A 17,563-nucleotide genomic window follows, 5' to 3' on the forward strand; every position below is an offset into this window, starting at 1 on the left:
TTTTTTCATTAATTTTAATAATTAGAAAGAAAAAATGATAACAAAATGTTTATCCCAACATTAAGGGGAGTGTTTCTAGCCAGTTTAATATTAATAATTTTTATGTAATTTAGTTAAAGGTTAAATTTTAAATCACAAAGTTAGTGTAAGCTAATAAGAAACAGCATGTGTAAAAAGGATATCTTACCCTTTTTTCAGGTTCTTAGCCGAGAACTTGTTTGTTTCTCTGACACCTCTTTTTCTAGTTTTTTTTATTCCTAGTAAGTAGAACCTGTCCACTACATACCTCCAACCGGGTTGCTCTTAGGAAAAAGATGGTGAATTTTTGTCCTATAAAATCAATTTTCCCAAAATAAAATTGTGCCTACTTGTAAAATTTTTAGCAACAATAAAAAAGCGCTGAAGAGAACTTATCAACTATTACTAACCTTCCACAAATTTTCTTAACCCTGTAAACCATGCTGGTTTCTAAATGAACAAATACAAGTGATCTACGCAACCATTTATCTTCTCATCTCTATCGCTTCCGTCTCTGACTCCTCTTCTTTGTAAAGGCAGCAATAGAAGCAGGAATGCCTACAGTTGTTCTGCCTTTCCTACAGCCCCATTTCACCGGCAAATCATTGACTATGTTGCTGATATCATCTGTTCCGCTTAACTTCACCAACTGCTTTATCTGATCAAACATCTGCAGCGTCAGTGCCATGGAAAGGTCCAAGGCTATAGAGTCATCCATTGGTTTCATCTTTATGCTTGTCAGTTTCTCTTTGAAGGAACGCAATGACATTGAGTCACCATATCCTTCACGGTTTTCGCACATTGTGTTTACCTTTATGATGTGTTTGCATAGGTTCCCTTGCAAAGACCAAGCACAATCGCAGAAGGCAAACTCCGAACCTGGGTTCCACACAACTCGTGCTACGTTGGTATCCCTCTGAGACCGAACCTTTGCAACAACGGTGTTATTACTGTCTAGTATAACAGCAGAGTCTGGAATCTCCGACGCTCTGTGCCATGAAGTAGAAGCTATGTATTCTTCTTTGACATTTTGAAAAGAATCGCTTTCATCAGCATACCGATCAAGCCAATAACTCGAGTGGAGTTCTGTTGTCAGCTTGTGTACCAGCCAATCTACTCTCTGAAGAGCATTGAGATGTGTATCGTCAAACAGCTTCACTTTGAGTTTTACATGGTAAGCTTCTATAGCACCACATGCTTCTTGGCTTGCAAGTGGGAGAATTTTTATAGATGAGAGCCACATTCCTGCAAAATATTCAAAGAACACATTAAGCACTAAACCAAGAGTTACATGAATCACTTGTTAGCAGTGATACCAGAAGTTCTAACCTATTTTAGGCAACCAAGTGGATGTGAAATAGTGCATGAAGGCGGTTTGATCAGAAAAATCCAGAGTTAACCTTTCTAGAACCTTTGATGTATCTACTCCATCCCAAATGCTGTACACGACTTCTCCTAAACATTTGAATAACTCTCTTTGGACCTCAATGGTATCGCACTTCTTCACTACATTCCGAAGCCATGATCTACGAATACGCCAGAGAGAGAAAAGGACGGGGCAACGAAACGTGTCCCTGAAAAGAGAAAACGATATAAATGAGTTACAAAGACACTCCTGATTCTTATTTTAGAACTTTATGCAGAGTTGAAGCATGCCTTATGGGATCAATCTCCATTGCAGCATCGTCAATGATGAAGCCATTGATCCTAAAGCCAGGCTCAACACCCTGTGCGCGTTGGAGCAGTATTTTCATCCATTTCTCGACATCAGATTTCAAATTGCTACGAGAGATAATCCAAGCAACGGGTAGAGCATGATGTCTTGAATCAAATACAAGAAGCGTGCATAGAGGATACTGCCAATGGTGTTTAAGAGATCAGGACTAAAAGCACATAAACATGAGAAAGAAAACAAAGATCATCAATGTTGTTACCTTAAGTCTCTTGATCCCGAAAGTCGAATCAGCAGCAACGAGACTACAATGACCAAAGCGCACGAACTGCTGCAACTGCCACTCAGTTTGAATCCCAAGCATGAACTGGTCAGTCTCGGAAGACTCCTGATAAGAGAAGATTGATTTCTTGTTCCTCTCAGCCCAAATCTTGATACTAGCTTGATCATCCAAGTCCAGCTCATGAGTAGACCGTTTGATAATCATCCCAAGCTTATGAACATACTGAGAGGCAAGAGTATCAACCGTCGCATCAGAGCCACAATACCTCTGAATCCCTTCGATATGTTTCTCCAAAACATTCTCTTCAGGGATCCCAAGATAGATCATCGACATAGTCTGCTGCTGAATCTCGTTGCATATGTAAGGAATCTTCTTAGCACCAGGGCCAATGGCGTCTCTATCAAGAGGTCCATGACAGACAAAGCCAGCCTTGTTCACATGCCGTCTCTCGTTGTAAACGAGAAGCGCAAGGGAAGGACGAGCGTAGAGACGCTTCACCACGAAATGACACGTGCATCCTCTCATGGACTGAGGTCTCGCGGCTCGGTTCCTAGTGTTGAGACGGTACTTTCTACTGGGCAACACGCCGCCTCCTTCTCCGTAGTTCTCAGGACCAAAAGAGCACCAATACCTTTTTTTTTAACAAACAAGTTTAAAAAAAAAAAACAATTCAAAACAGGAAATGGAGATTAAGAGAGAGACCTTACAGTCTGTATTCGAGATACTCATCGGGCTTGTACTCCCTGAGGCTGCCTCGAGAGCGTTTCCTTCCTCTTTCGATGTGGAATCGAGTTGGGCACTCTGGGTTTGAGCATTCTCCGATGATGAACTCTTCGACCCTCGCGTAAGGGATGAGTGCTACCTCGTCGTGATGCTCCGTTGTGCCGAACTTGGTCCAGGACAAATCAGAATATGAAAAGTCTTCTGCTTGTGGGTTTTGTACTGGAATCTCTTCTAGAGACTCGATAATCTCCATTTTCGTCTTTGGTTTTGAGTCAAACAGTGGCTCTGAAAATTAGGGTTTATTTGAGGGATAATTGATTTGGGAAGAAGATGGATTCAACAGAAACGGTAGGACACTGGAAAGCAGAGGTCAAAGTTTAATAACAAAAAGGGTCTTTCACTTCTTACTTTCTTTTGATATCACCCTTTTGTTTCAATTTCTAAACTTTTTACCTCCCCATAGTACAAGAGAGTTTAGTGATCTTTTTTTTTGTCGAACCTTATTTTTAATAAATGGAAAATTGGACTTTACGACGCCGCAATAATGCATAACTAGGTTGAATTGCCTTAGCTTTTCTATACATCGATACAATTTTATGTTATATTGTTGTTTTGTTCCTAACCCCAACTGACAAAACCTCCTGAAAAAAAAAAAAAAAAATTTAACTGTGGGAAGTAACTCGTGGCGCTATTAGCATCACATTATTTTTTTTAATTTGTTTTGGTAACATTTGAGAAAAATGAAAGGTTGTTGTCGATGGTTTGCTCACCTTCTTCCAACCTACCGATTTTCTCTCCACAATCGCCACGTCGACCTCTTCTGCGTTTCTTTGACTCCTAGTAGTGCGTTGCAAAGGAGAAATCGTTTGCGCTTGTGAAATTGGTTGCGAGAAGAGTTCGTAAGTGTGATCGGCGTGAACGACCACCAGAGCCTCATCTCTTTCATATCCGCGATTATGTTGAGATCTGTTGTAACATTGTAAGTTCTCTTTTTGGGGCCTAGATTCTATTATTTCAATGTTATTTCCCCTATATGGAATAGATTCGGCCCTAGTCTATTCTAAGTTGATAAATCTATCTCATCGTTTCTGTTGCATACCCGATCGGGTAAGCTGAGGTAAACAAATTGATTTAGGGTTGAACTTTTTTCAGTTTATCGTATTCATCTGTTTACTGCGAAGGGGGATAATGATTATGGAATGAGAAGTCAATTTTACATTAAAAAAAGTTTAAATTTCTGGAAAATGGAATATCTTATGGAACATGTGCTATTTGAAATAGAAAATCTTAGTTTCAGAAACTGGTTACGTGTCATTCCATTCTTCTGCTATTTCTGAAAAATCGTATCAGAACTAATATACTATTCGCTTTTCATTCCATCTGACCATATGTTTTGGTCCATATATAAATTATATATAATATTAGATGGTACAATTCTAATTACATATGTTACTTCTTTACTCGCATATGCTATTTGGGATTGACAACTAAACATTTAACCTAAACATAAAATAATTCATATACTAGTAGCCTATCTCATATTCATATTAGACATTTAAATACTCTTAGATTATAAGTCTTGATATATTTTTTTATTTTATCTCATAATTTTTACACTTGTTACAAAATTATTAAATAGTCTTAATATATTTTTGATATTTTGTATGTTAAATTAAAATGAAAATAAAGAAAATTAAAGCTAAATATTTTTCCAAATGTCTTTTTTAAGACATACAACATTTCTTATATTTTTCAAATATAACAAAACTAATTAATTTATGAACATACGGTTCGGTTCTTCCGGTGGTCCGGTAAGTTGTCCGGCTCAATGTCGAGATCGGTTTTAAAACACTCTTTTCGAGCTAATCATATCACTTTATGTCAGATTTGTATCAGTATATACATTCATGTGATTAGATATAGTTATCGATTAATACTCGTGTCCTATTCAAGTTATCCCCTAGACTATATTTGCGAAGTGATTTTGCCACATATCCTTTCTACAATCAATTTCACAAAATAAATATGACATGGCTACTGAAATTGATGACATGTCTTATAGCTTAATATGACATGGACAATTACATTTAATGTTAATTTATATTTTTGGTAATTTTTTAAAATATGGCAATAACTCATATATTACATTTAATATCAATTTCTATTTTTGGAAATTTTTTTAGAATATGGAAATAACTCATAAATCATCATTAAAATAAATATATTCAAATATGGCATTATAAATTTTGAAATATAATTTAATTATATATTTTTAAATTATACAATTTTATTACTAAAATTTTTAAAAATGTATTGAATTTTTTAGAAAATTATAAAAATTTAATCGTAAAATCATTATTTTGTTATATATCTAAAATTTTTATAAATATTGTTTAATTTTAATTTTTGGTAATTATGCAACTTTTATAAATTTATTTAATATATTTAATCAAAATAAATAGATAGAAAAATCTATCTAAGATTATAATTTCAAATATATACATGCATATTTTTAAATATATACATGCATATTCTTAAATATAATTTTTATGTTTAATTAAATCAAATTTATATTAAAATATTGATATGAAAAATAAAATTTAAAATATTAATAAAATTTTATTTTAAAATATAATTTATATTTATCTGTTAAAAATATTTTTACTGCACATGGTGCAGGAAGACACCTAGTGTATAGTAAGATATCATATTTTTAACTAAACAATTTTCTTTGTATATTGGATGCAAATTGCTTATCTATACTATTATTTATGAAGTGATTTTGCTTATTTGTCATGTTCTCCATGATTTTAGTTAATTTATCTATTTGTCATATTTTTATTAGTTTTTATCAAAATTATTAATTTATTAACTTAAATAAATGATTTTGCTGATTTGTTATGTTCTCCATAATTTTAGGTAATTTTACTTATTTGTCATGTATTTATTAGTTTTTATTTGAGTCATTAATTTTAATAATCAATTTTAATTAGACTGATTAAAATTTCTATATCTTAATGAATATTTATGTAATTTATTATTTAACTGATTGCAAATTAATATTATAAAACAAAACCTCTAAAAATAAATGGAAAACATGTTTGAAAAAACAAATAATTCCATGTATGTATTTTCTGTTTGTCTACATCTTTTTTTTCTTATTTGTCAGTTTCTAGCATTATACTAAAATATTAAAAATATTTTTATTAAAAAACATATTTATATATTGTTTTAAACATAATATGTCATGACATATTTGTTTTTTAATAATTAAGTTTATTAACGAGGTATATAAGAAATAACAATAAATTTAATATATATTTGTTTGTTAACGTGGTCTTTATTATTCAGTTGCAAGAATAACATTTATTTGTTTTTTAAGTCGAACAAGTTAATATTTTTTTATTTTTTATTTTTCTAAATATTTTTATCAGAATATTATAAAATATTTTTAAAAAAAAACTGCCTCCTAAAGAGAATATTTTCAAAATATTAATTTTTTGTTTAGAAGAAGTACCTTATATTTATAAAATCAATTAAAATTAAATTTATTTACTTTTTCAAGAGTGTTATGACATTGTTTAAATAAGAAAATTCTATTATAAGACTATTATGTAAAAAATGTGATTCTATATTTTTATATAAAAACTGTATTTTCCAAAATGACTTATTTTAGTTATAATTATTAAAGTTTGAAAGTTTATAGAACATTTGAAAATAACAAATTATGATTTTATAATAAAAAATAATATTTTATAGGAAAACATCAATTTCTATTTTAAGTAAAAAAAAATATTGATTGACTATAGCTTATTTTTCTCTATTATAGAATTAAAAAATGAAAATAACAATATATAGAAAATGTTATTATCTTATACATTACATATTAATGTTTTGTTTGTCAACACGGTTTGTTTGAGTGTTTATTCAGTTATTATGGAAGGTATTTCACAATATAATTATACATATATCAATATTATTATTTACTTTGATTAATATAAAATGCTAAGTTGGGTTCCGTGTGTCATTCGTGTGCTTTTGATTTATTTTTGGGGTTTTGTGAGTTTTGGTAACTCCAAGAATTTGGTTTAATAATATCACTTTATATTAACAATTATATATTTATTTTTTTAATTAAATAACTTTTATAAAATAATATAATAAAGATAGTTAAAGATAAAAAACATATTAAAAATATTAATTTTCATCCAAAAATAATATTTTTAGATCAATAAAAATTAAAATTAAGATGTTGAAATATTCATAAAATAGTATAAATTTGAATTTTATTTCAATCTTTTTATATTTAAACTAATAGTATATTTATTAATAAGTATTTATAAAATATTTATGCCTGTATGTGCGAGCAAAACACTTAGTATACTATAAATGACAAATAAAATCAATGTTCCATTTGCTTCACAAAAATATATCATTTAAATATTAATATTTTACACAAAAAATGTTATTTTAAAATTCTATGATAATTTATACTTATTTTAATTTTAATATTAATTAGATAATTGTAAATAATAAAACATAAATATATTTCAATCATTTTTTATTTTTGTATGGAACATATTTTAAATCCAAAGAAGTATTAACTGTTGCTTGGAAACTCGGATATGCAGAGGTGATATGACAGTGAAATTTTCAATCTCTGACGAGTGGTGATTTATTCTCTTTTCCAGATTTCTCTCTTTATTACCTTTTCTTGTTCTTTTATGATCAAACAGTGGGACGGTGAGAAAAGACACATAACCTCCACTTCCCATTTAAGAAAGACACTTGACCCTAAATCTTCTTCTCATCTACTCTCTCTTGCGCTGGTTTAAACTTTGGAGATCCGTTGGGGGTTTCTGAAACTTTGGAGATCTCTAGTAGATACTTTGTGAGTCGATTTCCCTCAAGTATTCTTATTGTCTTTGATTTCAAATTTTTTTACCTGTGTTCCGATTTTCTATTTACGTGTGTGTTCTTAGTTATCCTGATAAGTTTTGTAGACTGAAGCTTCTATATAAATTTGTATAGTTTCTTTTCTTCGCTCACTCTGTGGTGATTTTCAAAACCTTGTTTTCGTTACATATGAGCGGAACTGTATATATGTGAAAAAAAAAACTGTATATATGTGTAAACAAAACTTTGTTTTTGTTCCTCGAGATTCTTTTAAGAAAGGACATAGTAAAAAAAAACTTGGAACCTCGTGAAACAACATATATTGGTCAATTGATATATTTTACTCATGTGTTTCTTTTGCTAAGAATCTTAGAAAAGGGACTATATTAATCGTGAGTATTTTTTTTTTTGACAAAGGGGATAAAGTTTAGGGAAATTGGGTCGTATAATCATCAAATAAATTATAATTCACCCATTACTTAAAAACCTTTTTTTTTCTATATACACTGTACACATTATAGATTATTGTCATATTACCCCTATATTCAACCGGTGAAACCTACAACCAAAAAAAATTAAATAAATAATTAATTAATGTAACAAGTAAAATATGTGGCCACGTTGTATTCAGCCTCACCTCCCAAAATAATTAGGTTTCAGGAAGATGAAGATGAACGTGGTCTTTCATTATGCACACATCTTTTTGAACTGAATTTCTTCTCATGAGAAAAACAAAGAACAACGATGAAGGCGTATACGGTGAGCAGAAATAACAACTTTTTCATTTCTTTTCCTCCTTCTCTTAAATCATTGATTCTCACATCATGATTTTGTTTTCATACTTTGTTTTCGTTTCTTTGTTATTTTAGTGATCCAATGGTGAAGACTAACGACGACAGACCGGTAAAACCCTCGCCGTGTCAGAAAAAAGGAGAAGAAATGAAGATGATCTCTATATGGTAGTGAAGAATAACGACGGTGAACGAAGTGAAGGTGTATCAACATGTTTGACAAAAAGAAGAATTGAAGAAGATGAACTTATCGTCTATACTATATTCAGGAAATGAATAGTATAGTATATATTCTTTAGTGTATTTATTTATGTAAAGTTACTATACAATTTGGGATATATATCTATATTTATATACTACTCCTTAAAAATGTGATCATCTTTATATTTACAAATTTGATATTTTTCTTCTATGTCATTTTGTGTAATTGATTGTAATATGAAATTCATACTATATTGGTTTAAGTGTAATGATTAAAACCAATTTTGGATAAATGATAAATAAACTCTTATACTAGTGTACTATGTTACATTTCTACACTATAAATAATATTTATATAGTATAAACTAATATTACATAATATTATGTATTATTTTAGATTTTGATATTTGGATTTAGAGTTTATATTTGAGTTTATGGTTTAGTAATTACTGATTAGGGTTTAGTATTTAGAGTAATATGGGTGAGTTTTAGGTCCGTATTTTATTTTGAGATTTGGGTTTAGAGTTTAGGGGTTAAGGTTTATATTTGAGTTTAGGGTTTATTGAGTAAGATTTAGGGTTTAGTATTTAGAAGGGAGGAGTTGGGATTTGGGTGTAGTGAACATGTATCGTTTCATTTGACGATTAATAAAGAATGTTCTATTTTGTTCACCAATATGTACTATATTATTTATTTTATTTCATTCTATTTGGGTTTAGGGTCTATACTTGGGTTTAGGATTTAGTGATTAGAGTTTAGAGTTTAGTATTTGGAAGGTGTGGGGTTAAGGTTTGGGTTTAGTGATAGCAGTTTAGGGTTTAATATTCAAAATGTGCCTTCAAGTGTCCAATATTGGAAAAAAATTTATAGATTGTATTTGAGTTTATAGGTTCCTGCCTAGGGTTTAGTTTTACTAAGTAGAAGTTTGGGTATAGTAAATCATATTATATATACACTATTTGGGTTTATGCTCCTTAATTAGGGTTTAGCTTTAATAATTAATGGTGTGTCTTGTATTGTTGTATTTTTGCGGGTGAGGAAGGTTTACTATTTGCATTCCATACTATGGATACACCATTGAAAAATTTTGATTATTTGAAACATTCGTGTACTATACTACTTAGACTATATGGAATAGAAGAAATGTAACACGCTATCCAAGTAAATGTGCCTTTAAGTGTCCAATATTGGGAAATAATTTATAGATTGTATTTGGTTTATAGGTTCATGCATAGGGTTTAGATTTAGTAAGTAGAGGTTTGGGTTTAGTAAACCATATTATATATATTCTATTTGGGTTTATGCTTCCTTTATTTAGGTTTAGATTTATTAATCAGTGGTGTGTCTTTCTTCTTTTTTTGGGTCATTTCTTTCTTCTTCTGTGCCGGCAACTTGCATATGTGGAGGGTATAACCGAATAATATGAAGTCTAAATGTTAGTTTATTCATTTAGGGTTTAGTGATTAAGATTTAGAGTTTAGTAGTTGGAAGGTGGGGTTGAGATTTGGGTTTAGTGACCCTATCATGTATCGTTCCATTTGATGATTAATAAAGATTGTTCTCTTTTGTTCACAATTATGTACTATACTATATGTTTTGTTCCATTCTATCTGGGTTTAGGGTATATACTTGGGTTTAAGGTTTAGTGATTAGGATTTAGGGTTTAGTGATTAGTATTTAGGGTTTAGGGTTTAGTGATTAGTATTTAGGGTTTAGTGATTAGTATTTAGGGTTTAGCAATTAGGGGTTGGGTTTAGAGTTTAGTATGATATTTTCCATCTTTATATAGTATAGTTTAATATCACAAAGTATTATATATATATTTTCAGATTTTAATTTTATTTTAAAATTATAAATATATATAAAAGTTTACATTTGAGTTTGGGTTTAATGATCCATTTAGGGTTTAGTATTTTAAAGTTGGAGTTAGATTTAGGTTTATATTTGAGCTTATGGTTTATATTTGGATTTAGGGTTTAGTGGTTAGGGTTTAAGGTTTAATATTTAGAAATTAGTTTTAGATTGAGATAAGTTCTAGTATCTAGATTTAATTGTTGATGTATAATTAATATTCTATATTATTTTAGTGATATGAAGTAGAATTAATGAAATGTTTGTGTTTATTATGTATGTGATATGGCTGTATTATCTTCCTTTTGTTGGTGACAGTTTGCATTAATTATTGGCCACACTTGGATTTTGTTAACGTCATCTCTACGTCTTTAAAACACTGACAACTTGTAAGAATCAAGGGTAAAACCGGTGGAAATGAAACACAATTGTTAGATAATAAATTATGTCAAAATCAATGCTCTTCCTTAGTTTATTTCCCAAACTTAGTCATTTCACAAATTCACCCCGAAAGTTTAAGGGTTCTGCTACAGATTTGGGAGTATATTAATCGTGAGTATAGAAATGAAAAGTTAAAACTCGAGTGATTTTAACTTGCGAGAATATTGGTTTGGAGGACTAGTAATCAATTGTTACCTGTACTTAAAAGTCCCAGTGTAAATTATGTTTTGCTCTGGCTTATATGTTTTATTTTCTTTGGAAGCTGATGAAAAATTGATCTATGACAGATTAGTCTAGAATATTTCTTTTTCTTTCAATAGTGGTTTGGAGGACTAGTAATCAATTGTTACCAGTAAAGTCCCAGTATAAATTATGTTTTATTTTCTTTGGAAGCTGATGCAAAATTGATCTATGACAGATTAGGCTAGAATATTTTTGTCTTTTTCTTCCATAGACATAGTTTTGAGATGTATTTCTTTGTCAGATTTGTGAATTGTTATTTGAAACCTTGTTTGTTTCTGGCAATTGCTGGGTGTTTGCAATTGAAGTTTGTGAGAAAATCTCCTTTTGCTAGAAAAGGTGTAGCCAAATGGAGGATAAAAAGCAGACGAGTTTCACGTTTGAGATAGATAACTTCTCGGAGAAGGAAGCTGGGAGACGGTCACCTCAATTCCTGGCAGGCGGCTGCGAATGGTAAAATATTGTTTTACTTTTTGATCTAATCCTCTAGGTTGACTCAGTAAGTTGTCTATGTTATTATGTTTATAACAAAACATTTAGTTAGTCTCTTTTTTTTTTAAAGTCTGTTTTCTTTTGTTTTCAGGTATATTCAAGTTTATTCCAATGGCGAGCTTGTTTATGATCACTTGTCTATGTACCTAGGTATAGCGAATCCTGAGAGCAGCATCAACGGGAACACTTAAGTGGGGGGAACTTAAAAAAAATTATTATAATAGTGGGTGGGTCCCACATAAAAACTAAACACCAATCGCCTATGTGTTCTATTTAAGCGCCGTGTTTTTTCAGTGCTTGCACTGTTTCGCGGGCTCCACTAACACGTAGCGACCCGCGATTGGTTCGTTTTTATTTTTTTTTACTTTTTTTTAATTACACAAAAAAACTTGAAAAAAAAAAATTAAGAACCCCATTTAAGATGCTAGGGTTAATGGTGCTCTGAATCATTGCGACTGTGATGGAAAAGACGAGCTAGTTTTTCCTTTGTTCTGCTGAATCAATCAGGCAAAGAGGTCTACAGAACAAAAGGTATTTTTAACATGGCAGACGTAACAGTGTGTGTATATGTTTTTTACTTTTGATCTAATCCTCTAGGTTGAATCAGTAAGTTGTTTATGTTATTTTGTTTATAACTAAATCATTTAATTAGTCTGTATTTTTAACTTGTCAGACGTAAAGTGTGCATATACGTTATTTATATTAGCCTTTGTATCTTTCTTGCAGAACTGTGCGCATTGTTCTGCAATCAGCTAACCACAGCATGGGGTCGGTCAAAGGCCTTGCCTCTTAAAAAGCTTCAAGAAAAAGGGTTTCTGGAGAATAAAAAATTGATCATTAAAGTGGAAGTAAAAGTAATTGAAGTGATCGATGAAGCAGAAGAAGTAACAAGGAAGGAGAAGGTAGATGTGCAAGGTTTCAAAGTTCTTCATTCTCAGGTATGATTGCAAGAATGCCTCTTGTTGTCTTCGTTTTTTTTCGATTCCCATTCATTGTTAACATAATGTCACTTTTCTCATGTTGACAGGCTGTTCTAGTGAGTAGGCTTTTCGAGAAGCATCCGGACATTGCGGTAAATTTCAAACCAAAGAACCAACAAGTGAAGACGACATACATGATATTCCTATTACATCTCATCGAGACATTGAGAAAACCTCCACATAGCATCTCTGAGACTGAGCTATGGATCGCTGGCAACGAGTTGATGGAGCTTACAGAAGCAGGCTTCAAGCTAGATTGGTTGAAGACAAAGCTTCGTAAGGTTTCATTTAAGCGGATGACATCATATGATAATGTCTCTAGAGTCCAAGAATTCGAAAATCAAGTCGAGAATCTCAAAGCTGAAGTTTCATTGGAGAGGAAAACAACATATGATCATTGTTCAAGAGTCCGAAAACTCGAAAAACAAGTCAAGAATCTCACAGCTGAACTGAACATCGAGAAGGAAAAATCTGCCACTTATGCTACTAAAGTGTATGCCTTAGAAAAGACCATGTCGGATATCATTGAGTTCAACAAGAAGTGGAACTCAGAGCAGGTCTGATCTTATGGATTTCAAAACTAGCACTATATGTTTCTGGTACTCAGTCTCGTCAATGAACGGAAAGTCAGTAACAAAATGTGTTCTCCGATGATATTTTATGAAGATAACTATTCACTTAATGCATGAGTCTTGATGAAGTCTTTTTACTAAAGCTTCTGGATTATTTGTTTTGAGTCAAATCGATAGCTTTTGAACCGGTGACCGTTTCTCTTCTTTTTCAGGTCAGCTCTATAAGAACTGTGGGCTACTATGCTTGTTTTCATTTAAATACAAAGTATTCGTATAATCATTGACTCATGTGGGAGAATGATAATATATAACTTCTATCTTGACTATAAACCAAATGTCAAGAAACCTCCATATTTATAGTTCATTTTAATTTTTCATTTGCCATGGAAGCAAATATTATATTTTTTGAAATATGTTAATATGTTTAGAAGAATCTGTCAGTCTAAATTCTTTTAAAATTTAATTTTACTCATGTGGGAGGATGACGATAATATAATTTTAATCTTGCTTTTTTTTTTGAGACTAAATTCTTCTAAAAGTAATCATACAAGAATTTAGAAGAATCTAGTAAAAAAAAATACAAGAATTTAGTATATAACAATACCAAGGAAGTAAAGAACGTCTATATCAATAACTTCTTTCCCAAGAAACTCAACCTGCTTACATCTCCCTTTTCATTTGTTTATTGCGTTTCTTGTTTCTCTCGCTTGATCACTTTCTGCAATTCTTCTTCTTCTTCTTCTTCTTCTACTACGAAAATCTGAGTTGCCCCCCTACACATCTGCAGAAGAGAAGAATCATGACGATGATTTATCCACCAGAGGATGAAACCGTCGGTTATTATCTGAAGATGATGCTCGATAAAAGAAACAAGTGGCCTAGCAACTTCCTCCGAAGCGAAGACGTGTACTGCGTCAACCCACGGACGCATTTCAATACTCAAGAACCTTTGATCCTACACGACGGACGATATTTGTTCGTTAACCGAACAAAGAGTTCTGGTAAAACCGATGGATGTGACTCTGGTTGCTGGAGGATCATGGGTCGTGATAGACTGATCAAGTCGGAGAAGAGCGAGGAGATTCTAGGGTTCAAGAAAGTTTTCAGGTTCTGTGAAAAGAATGAGGAGAAGCCAAAATCGTTTTTTAAGTTCAGCTGGGAGAAGGCAGAGGAGAAGGAGAAGAGACGAGCAAGAGACAAGAGGGTTTGGGTGATGGAAGAGTATAGGCTTGCGAGTAAATGGAAACAAGATTACGTGATCTGCAAGATTCGGCTTCTGAATCCAAACCCACTAGAGTTTATGTTATCCAACCATGTTCGAGGTTAGGTTACTATCTACGATATGATTTTGGATTCAAGACTCGCTTTATGGTTTCGATTTCTGGAAATTTCAAACTATCCTTTATGATTATGGATCTGCAATATGATTATGATTATAGATATGATGATTATGGAATTAGTGTTCGAGGTTCCAGTTTTTTTTTTTTTTTGGCAAATTCGAGGTTCCAGTTTATGATTATGGATCTGCAATATGTTTTCTTTTTATTTTCCCTTTTCTCTTTTTACAAATATCTGTTTTTCAGTAGTTTGTAATACAAGAAACCCAAAAATACAAACTTTTTTTTAAAAAGGAAAGAGAAAATAAACATACCAGGTGTGTTAATGTGTTAATTAATGAATATATTTCTAACAGTTTGATTTTAGCATAAAAATGAAGTAAACAATTTGAGATGCAACAAGGCCAAAAGACAAACGAAAGAAGTGAAATCTTAGCGAGCGATAACGAGTCCCAACGACAACGCGGCTCCAAACAAAGCGTGGAGTCTCACACAATAATACTTAGCCATGAATATCTTCTCATTCTCCTGCATTTCAAGATTCACATAATTAAACAAAGTATTTCAATCTTCAAATCTTAGATATTATTGCTTCTTCTTTTTTTACCTTGTGGTACTTTTCGACATAGCTTGACCCTAAATTCCCTACTGGTAGTGTCAGAAAACACAACAACTGAAACACCCAACAACAAAAGTAGAGGTTTTTAGATGTTCTTGCGTCTCATTCATGTTCTCTCAAATCTGTGTGTTAACTTACTGTGCAAGTTACTGGCAAAATCTTGGTTAAACCAAGAACAAGAAGCATCAAATAGAGCAAACGAATAGCCCATCTCACCACAAAAGCTCCCTTTTCAGTCCCTAACCGGACCTAAGTAAAACACTCAAATCAAAACACACATTAATCATCATATCCCCTACTAATCCCGGTTTAAAAACACATTGGTACCAGAGGTGAAAATTTCCCCACAGCTAAATCTCCTTCAACCTGTCAAATGGCAGCATTGTTGAGTGTGTCATTTTCTGGAAATCATTAGACCATATTTATTTCCTTAACCAACCTGATGAAAGTGGCTGCAGAAAAGGATGAGAGATGTGGTAAAACCAACAAGGAGAGATGATGAAAGAACCCTAGTGCTTAATGGAAGATGCCTCATCTCGCTGCCAAAATACAGATTTAACCAGTTTTGAATATTAATAATTCATGGAAATTGAAATTGATTAGGGTTATAACAAAGTTTCAATATCACCTTGAGCCACCACCAAGAAGTAGATAAAAGGCAGTAGTTGCAAATGGACCAAATGCTGCAAAGCATAGAGGCTCTCCTAATCCTTGGTAACTTAACCGAAATGGCGGACACTATAACCAAAATTTCAAAGTATTGTTCAGGTTGAAAACCTTTTAGGTTATAGAATGACATTGTCTCGAAAGGAAGTTGCATTCACCTGGTATACATAGCCGCATAATATTGCTGAGGCAAGCAATAGTATTGCACGGATATTACTTGCTGTCCAAGATATCCAAATTAAACCAGAAACACCGAGCACAAGAGTTGTGATTGCAGCTGCGAAGGTTCCTGCCCGGCTTCACCCAAGTAAACCAGTGGAAAAGAAATTATAAGATTTAAGGAAAAGAAAAAACATAAACTTCAAAGTTGCAAACTTACCTTCCAACCATATTCACTACGGATTCTCTTTTGTTCTTATCAGCTCCGGTATCAAAATCATAAACATCATTGCTGCCATAAAACAATGTTTAGAAAGAGGGAAGAAGACATGAAAGATATAGTGTTAGAGAGAGGGAACCAATAAATGACCTTAAGTTGAGCCAAGTAATGATAAGTACTGATGAGAGCATTAGAGTAGCATAACGTCTAACGAGGACTAAACCAGTCTCCAAATAGGCCGCTGAAGCAGCAACCTGTGGCATATGAATAGTGAATATTTTATATAGCATATAATGGAAAATGGAGGGAAGAAAGTGGGTTTTCGAGGAAACATACGGTGAGAGGAACCAAAGCGACAGAGTAAATGGGTAGTTTGATTGCTCTCCATATCAATTTTGCTTTGGGAATTTCCTCTTCTTGGTACAATTTTTCTGTATCTTCTTGATAGCTCTTACAAACGATTGGCCCACCAACTCTGAGGTTTCTTTTTCTTTTAGCATTCAGATTCTCAAGCACCGGTAGTCTTGTGATTAAATCTCCTCTGGGAAGCTAAGCTAAGTAGTTTTAGTGACAGTCACAGACTCACAGTACATGAATCATTATTAATCAAAATCAGACTGAATGACGCACTCTGCACATACCTTCTGAATCTCGGTTTCACAAACAGATTGGTTGACTTTCTGAGAACAAACCCAGACGTTATACCGCAGAGAGAGACTAAACTCATCATTTTAACTCTCTGTAAAACAAGAAAGAAGTTTTTTTTTTTTCAGTTAAACAGCAACAGAGAAACGTACAACTAAACACCAAGTTCTGAAATTCTGGGACCTACATAACTAACATCTCTGTTTCAACAATAAAGAAAAGGAGATATATGAAGCTAGGAACTGAACCTTTCGAAGACGAATCCTTTGATTACAATAGGAGATTGAGTCATAATCCTCTGAACTTTGGTAGTCGCCGAGATCAAAAAAGCTATTCTTCGGAGCTAAAAGATTGAGTGACCTGAATCAGACGGGCTACGAAGGAACCTAAGCAACTCAGAAAGAAAAGAGTTTTGGATTTCGCTTTTTTATTTTCCAGTGAGTTTGAATGTCGAAATTTTGAGGGAGAGAGAAATGAACGACTGTGAACGCTGATGTACCCACAGAAGATAATGTCACCTGATGTTCACGTGTCTTTGTTCTGTTTTTACTATGGGCCTGGGCCTCCAGCACCAAAGTATACCCAAAAGTTAATTGCTACAAGTTGTTGCAGTGATTTTCTTACAAAAGTAGAGTACTGTTGACATAAATTTTCAATTCAACCTAGCCAAAGTTTGTGTGAGTCATCTCATCTCTGCTAATAGAAACAGTGTATATTATTATTATCTACGGTAAAATTTCAAGCTTCTGACTTGATA

General features: G+C 32.4%; 3 protein-coding genes and 1 pseudogene across 3 annotated transcripts; 2 read left to right on the plus strand and 2 right to left on the minus strand.

Moving 5' to 3' along the window:
* Positions 1–311: 311 nt before the first annotated feature.
* On the minus strand, positions 312–3,092 carry LOC106347058. Its single transcript, XM_048745900.1, has 5 exons — positions 2,681–3,092; positions 1,953–2,604; positions 1,675–1,874; positions 1,348–1,592; positions 312–1,263 (listed from the first exon to the last, which is right to left on the minus strand). The coding sequence occupies exons 1-5, from the start codon at positions 2,947–2,949 to the stop codon at positions 518–520; spliced, it is 2,112 nt and encodes a 703-aa protein (XP_048601857.1). The 5' UTR covers positions 2,950–3,092; the 3' UTR covers positions 312–517.
* A 7,436-nt stretch (positions 3,093–10,528) lies between these two features.
* LOC106349976 lies at positions 10,529–13,208 on the plus strand (annotated as a pseudogene).
* A 574-nt stretch (positions 13,209–13,782) lies between these two features.
* LOC106435018 (protein CUP-SHAPED COTYLEDON 1) lies at positions 13,783–14,907 on the plus strand. Its single transcript, XM_048744887.1, has one exon. The coding sequence runs from the start codon at positions 13,960–13,962 to the stop codon at positions 14,485–14,487; it is 528 nt and encodes a 175-aa protein (XP_048600844.1). The 5' UTR covers positions 13,783–13,959; the 3' UTR covers positions 14,488–14,907.
* LOC106435024 (2-carboxy-1,4-naphthoquinone phytyltransferase, chloroplastic) lies at positions 14,769–17,311 on the minus strand. The gene is made up of 12 exons (XM_013875876.3): positions 17,055–17,311; positions 16,803–16,900; positions 16,498–16,702; positions 16,312–16,415; positions 16,162–16,233; positions 15,941–16,079; positions 15,745–15,854; positions 15,556–15,655; positions 15,444–15,482; positions 15,255–15,365; positions 15,105–15,170; positions 14,769–15,025 (listed from the first exon to the last, which is right to left on the minus strand). The coding sequence occupies exons 2-12, from the start codon at positions 16,889–16,891 to the stop codon at positions 14,930–14,932; spliced, it is 1,131 nt and encodes a 376-aa protein (XP_013731330.2). The 5' UTR covers positions 16,892–16,900; positions 17,055–17,311; the 3' UTR covers positions 14,769–14,929.
* Positions 17,312–17,563: the final 252 nt, after the last annotated feature.

This window comes from Brassica napus, chromosome C1, assembly GCF_020379485.1.
Source record: "Brassica napus cultivar Da-Ae chromosome C1, Da-Ae, whole genome shotgun sequence".
Lineage (NCBI taxonomy): Eukaryota > Viridiplantae > Streptophyta > Magnoliopsida > Brassicales > Brassicaceae > Brassica > Brassica napus.

What these genes read in the sequence shown, in the direction of transcription:
- LOC106435024 (XM_013875876.3), bottom strand. Translation starts at nt 16,891, where the DNA reads ATGATGAGTTTAGTCTCTCTCTGCGGTATAACGTCTGGGTTTGTTCTC. An exon ending in GTGAAACCGAGATTCAGAAG is followed by an intron (nt 16,703 to 16,802) that starts GTATGTGCAGAG and finishes TTAGCTTCCCAG; the next exon opens with AGGAGATTTAATCACAAGAC. An exon ending in TCGCTTTGGTTCCTCTCACC is followed by an intron (nt 16,416 to 16,497) that starts GTATGTTTCCTC and finishes CATATGCCACAG; the next exon opens with GTTGCTGCTTCAGCGGCCTA.
- LOC106435018 (XM_048744887.1), top strand. Translation starts at nt 13,960, where the DNA reads ATGACGATGATTTATCCACCAGAGGATGAAACCGTCGGTTATTATCTG.
- LOC106347058 (XM_048745900.1), bottom strand. Translation starts at nt 2,949, where the DNA reads ATGGAGATTATCGAGTCTCTAGAAGAGATTCCAGTACAAAACCCACAA. An exon ending in ATGGAGATTGATCCCATAAG is followed by an intron (nt 1,593 to 1,674) that starts GCATGCTTCAAC and finishes TTCTCTTTTCAG; the next exon opens with GGACACGTTTCGTTGCCCCG. An exon ending in CACTTGGTTGCCTAAAATAG is followed by an intron (nt 1,264 to 1,347) that starts GTTAGAACTTCT and finishes AATATTTTGCAG; the next exon opens with GAATGTGGCTCTCATCTATA.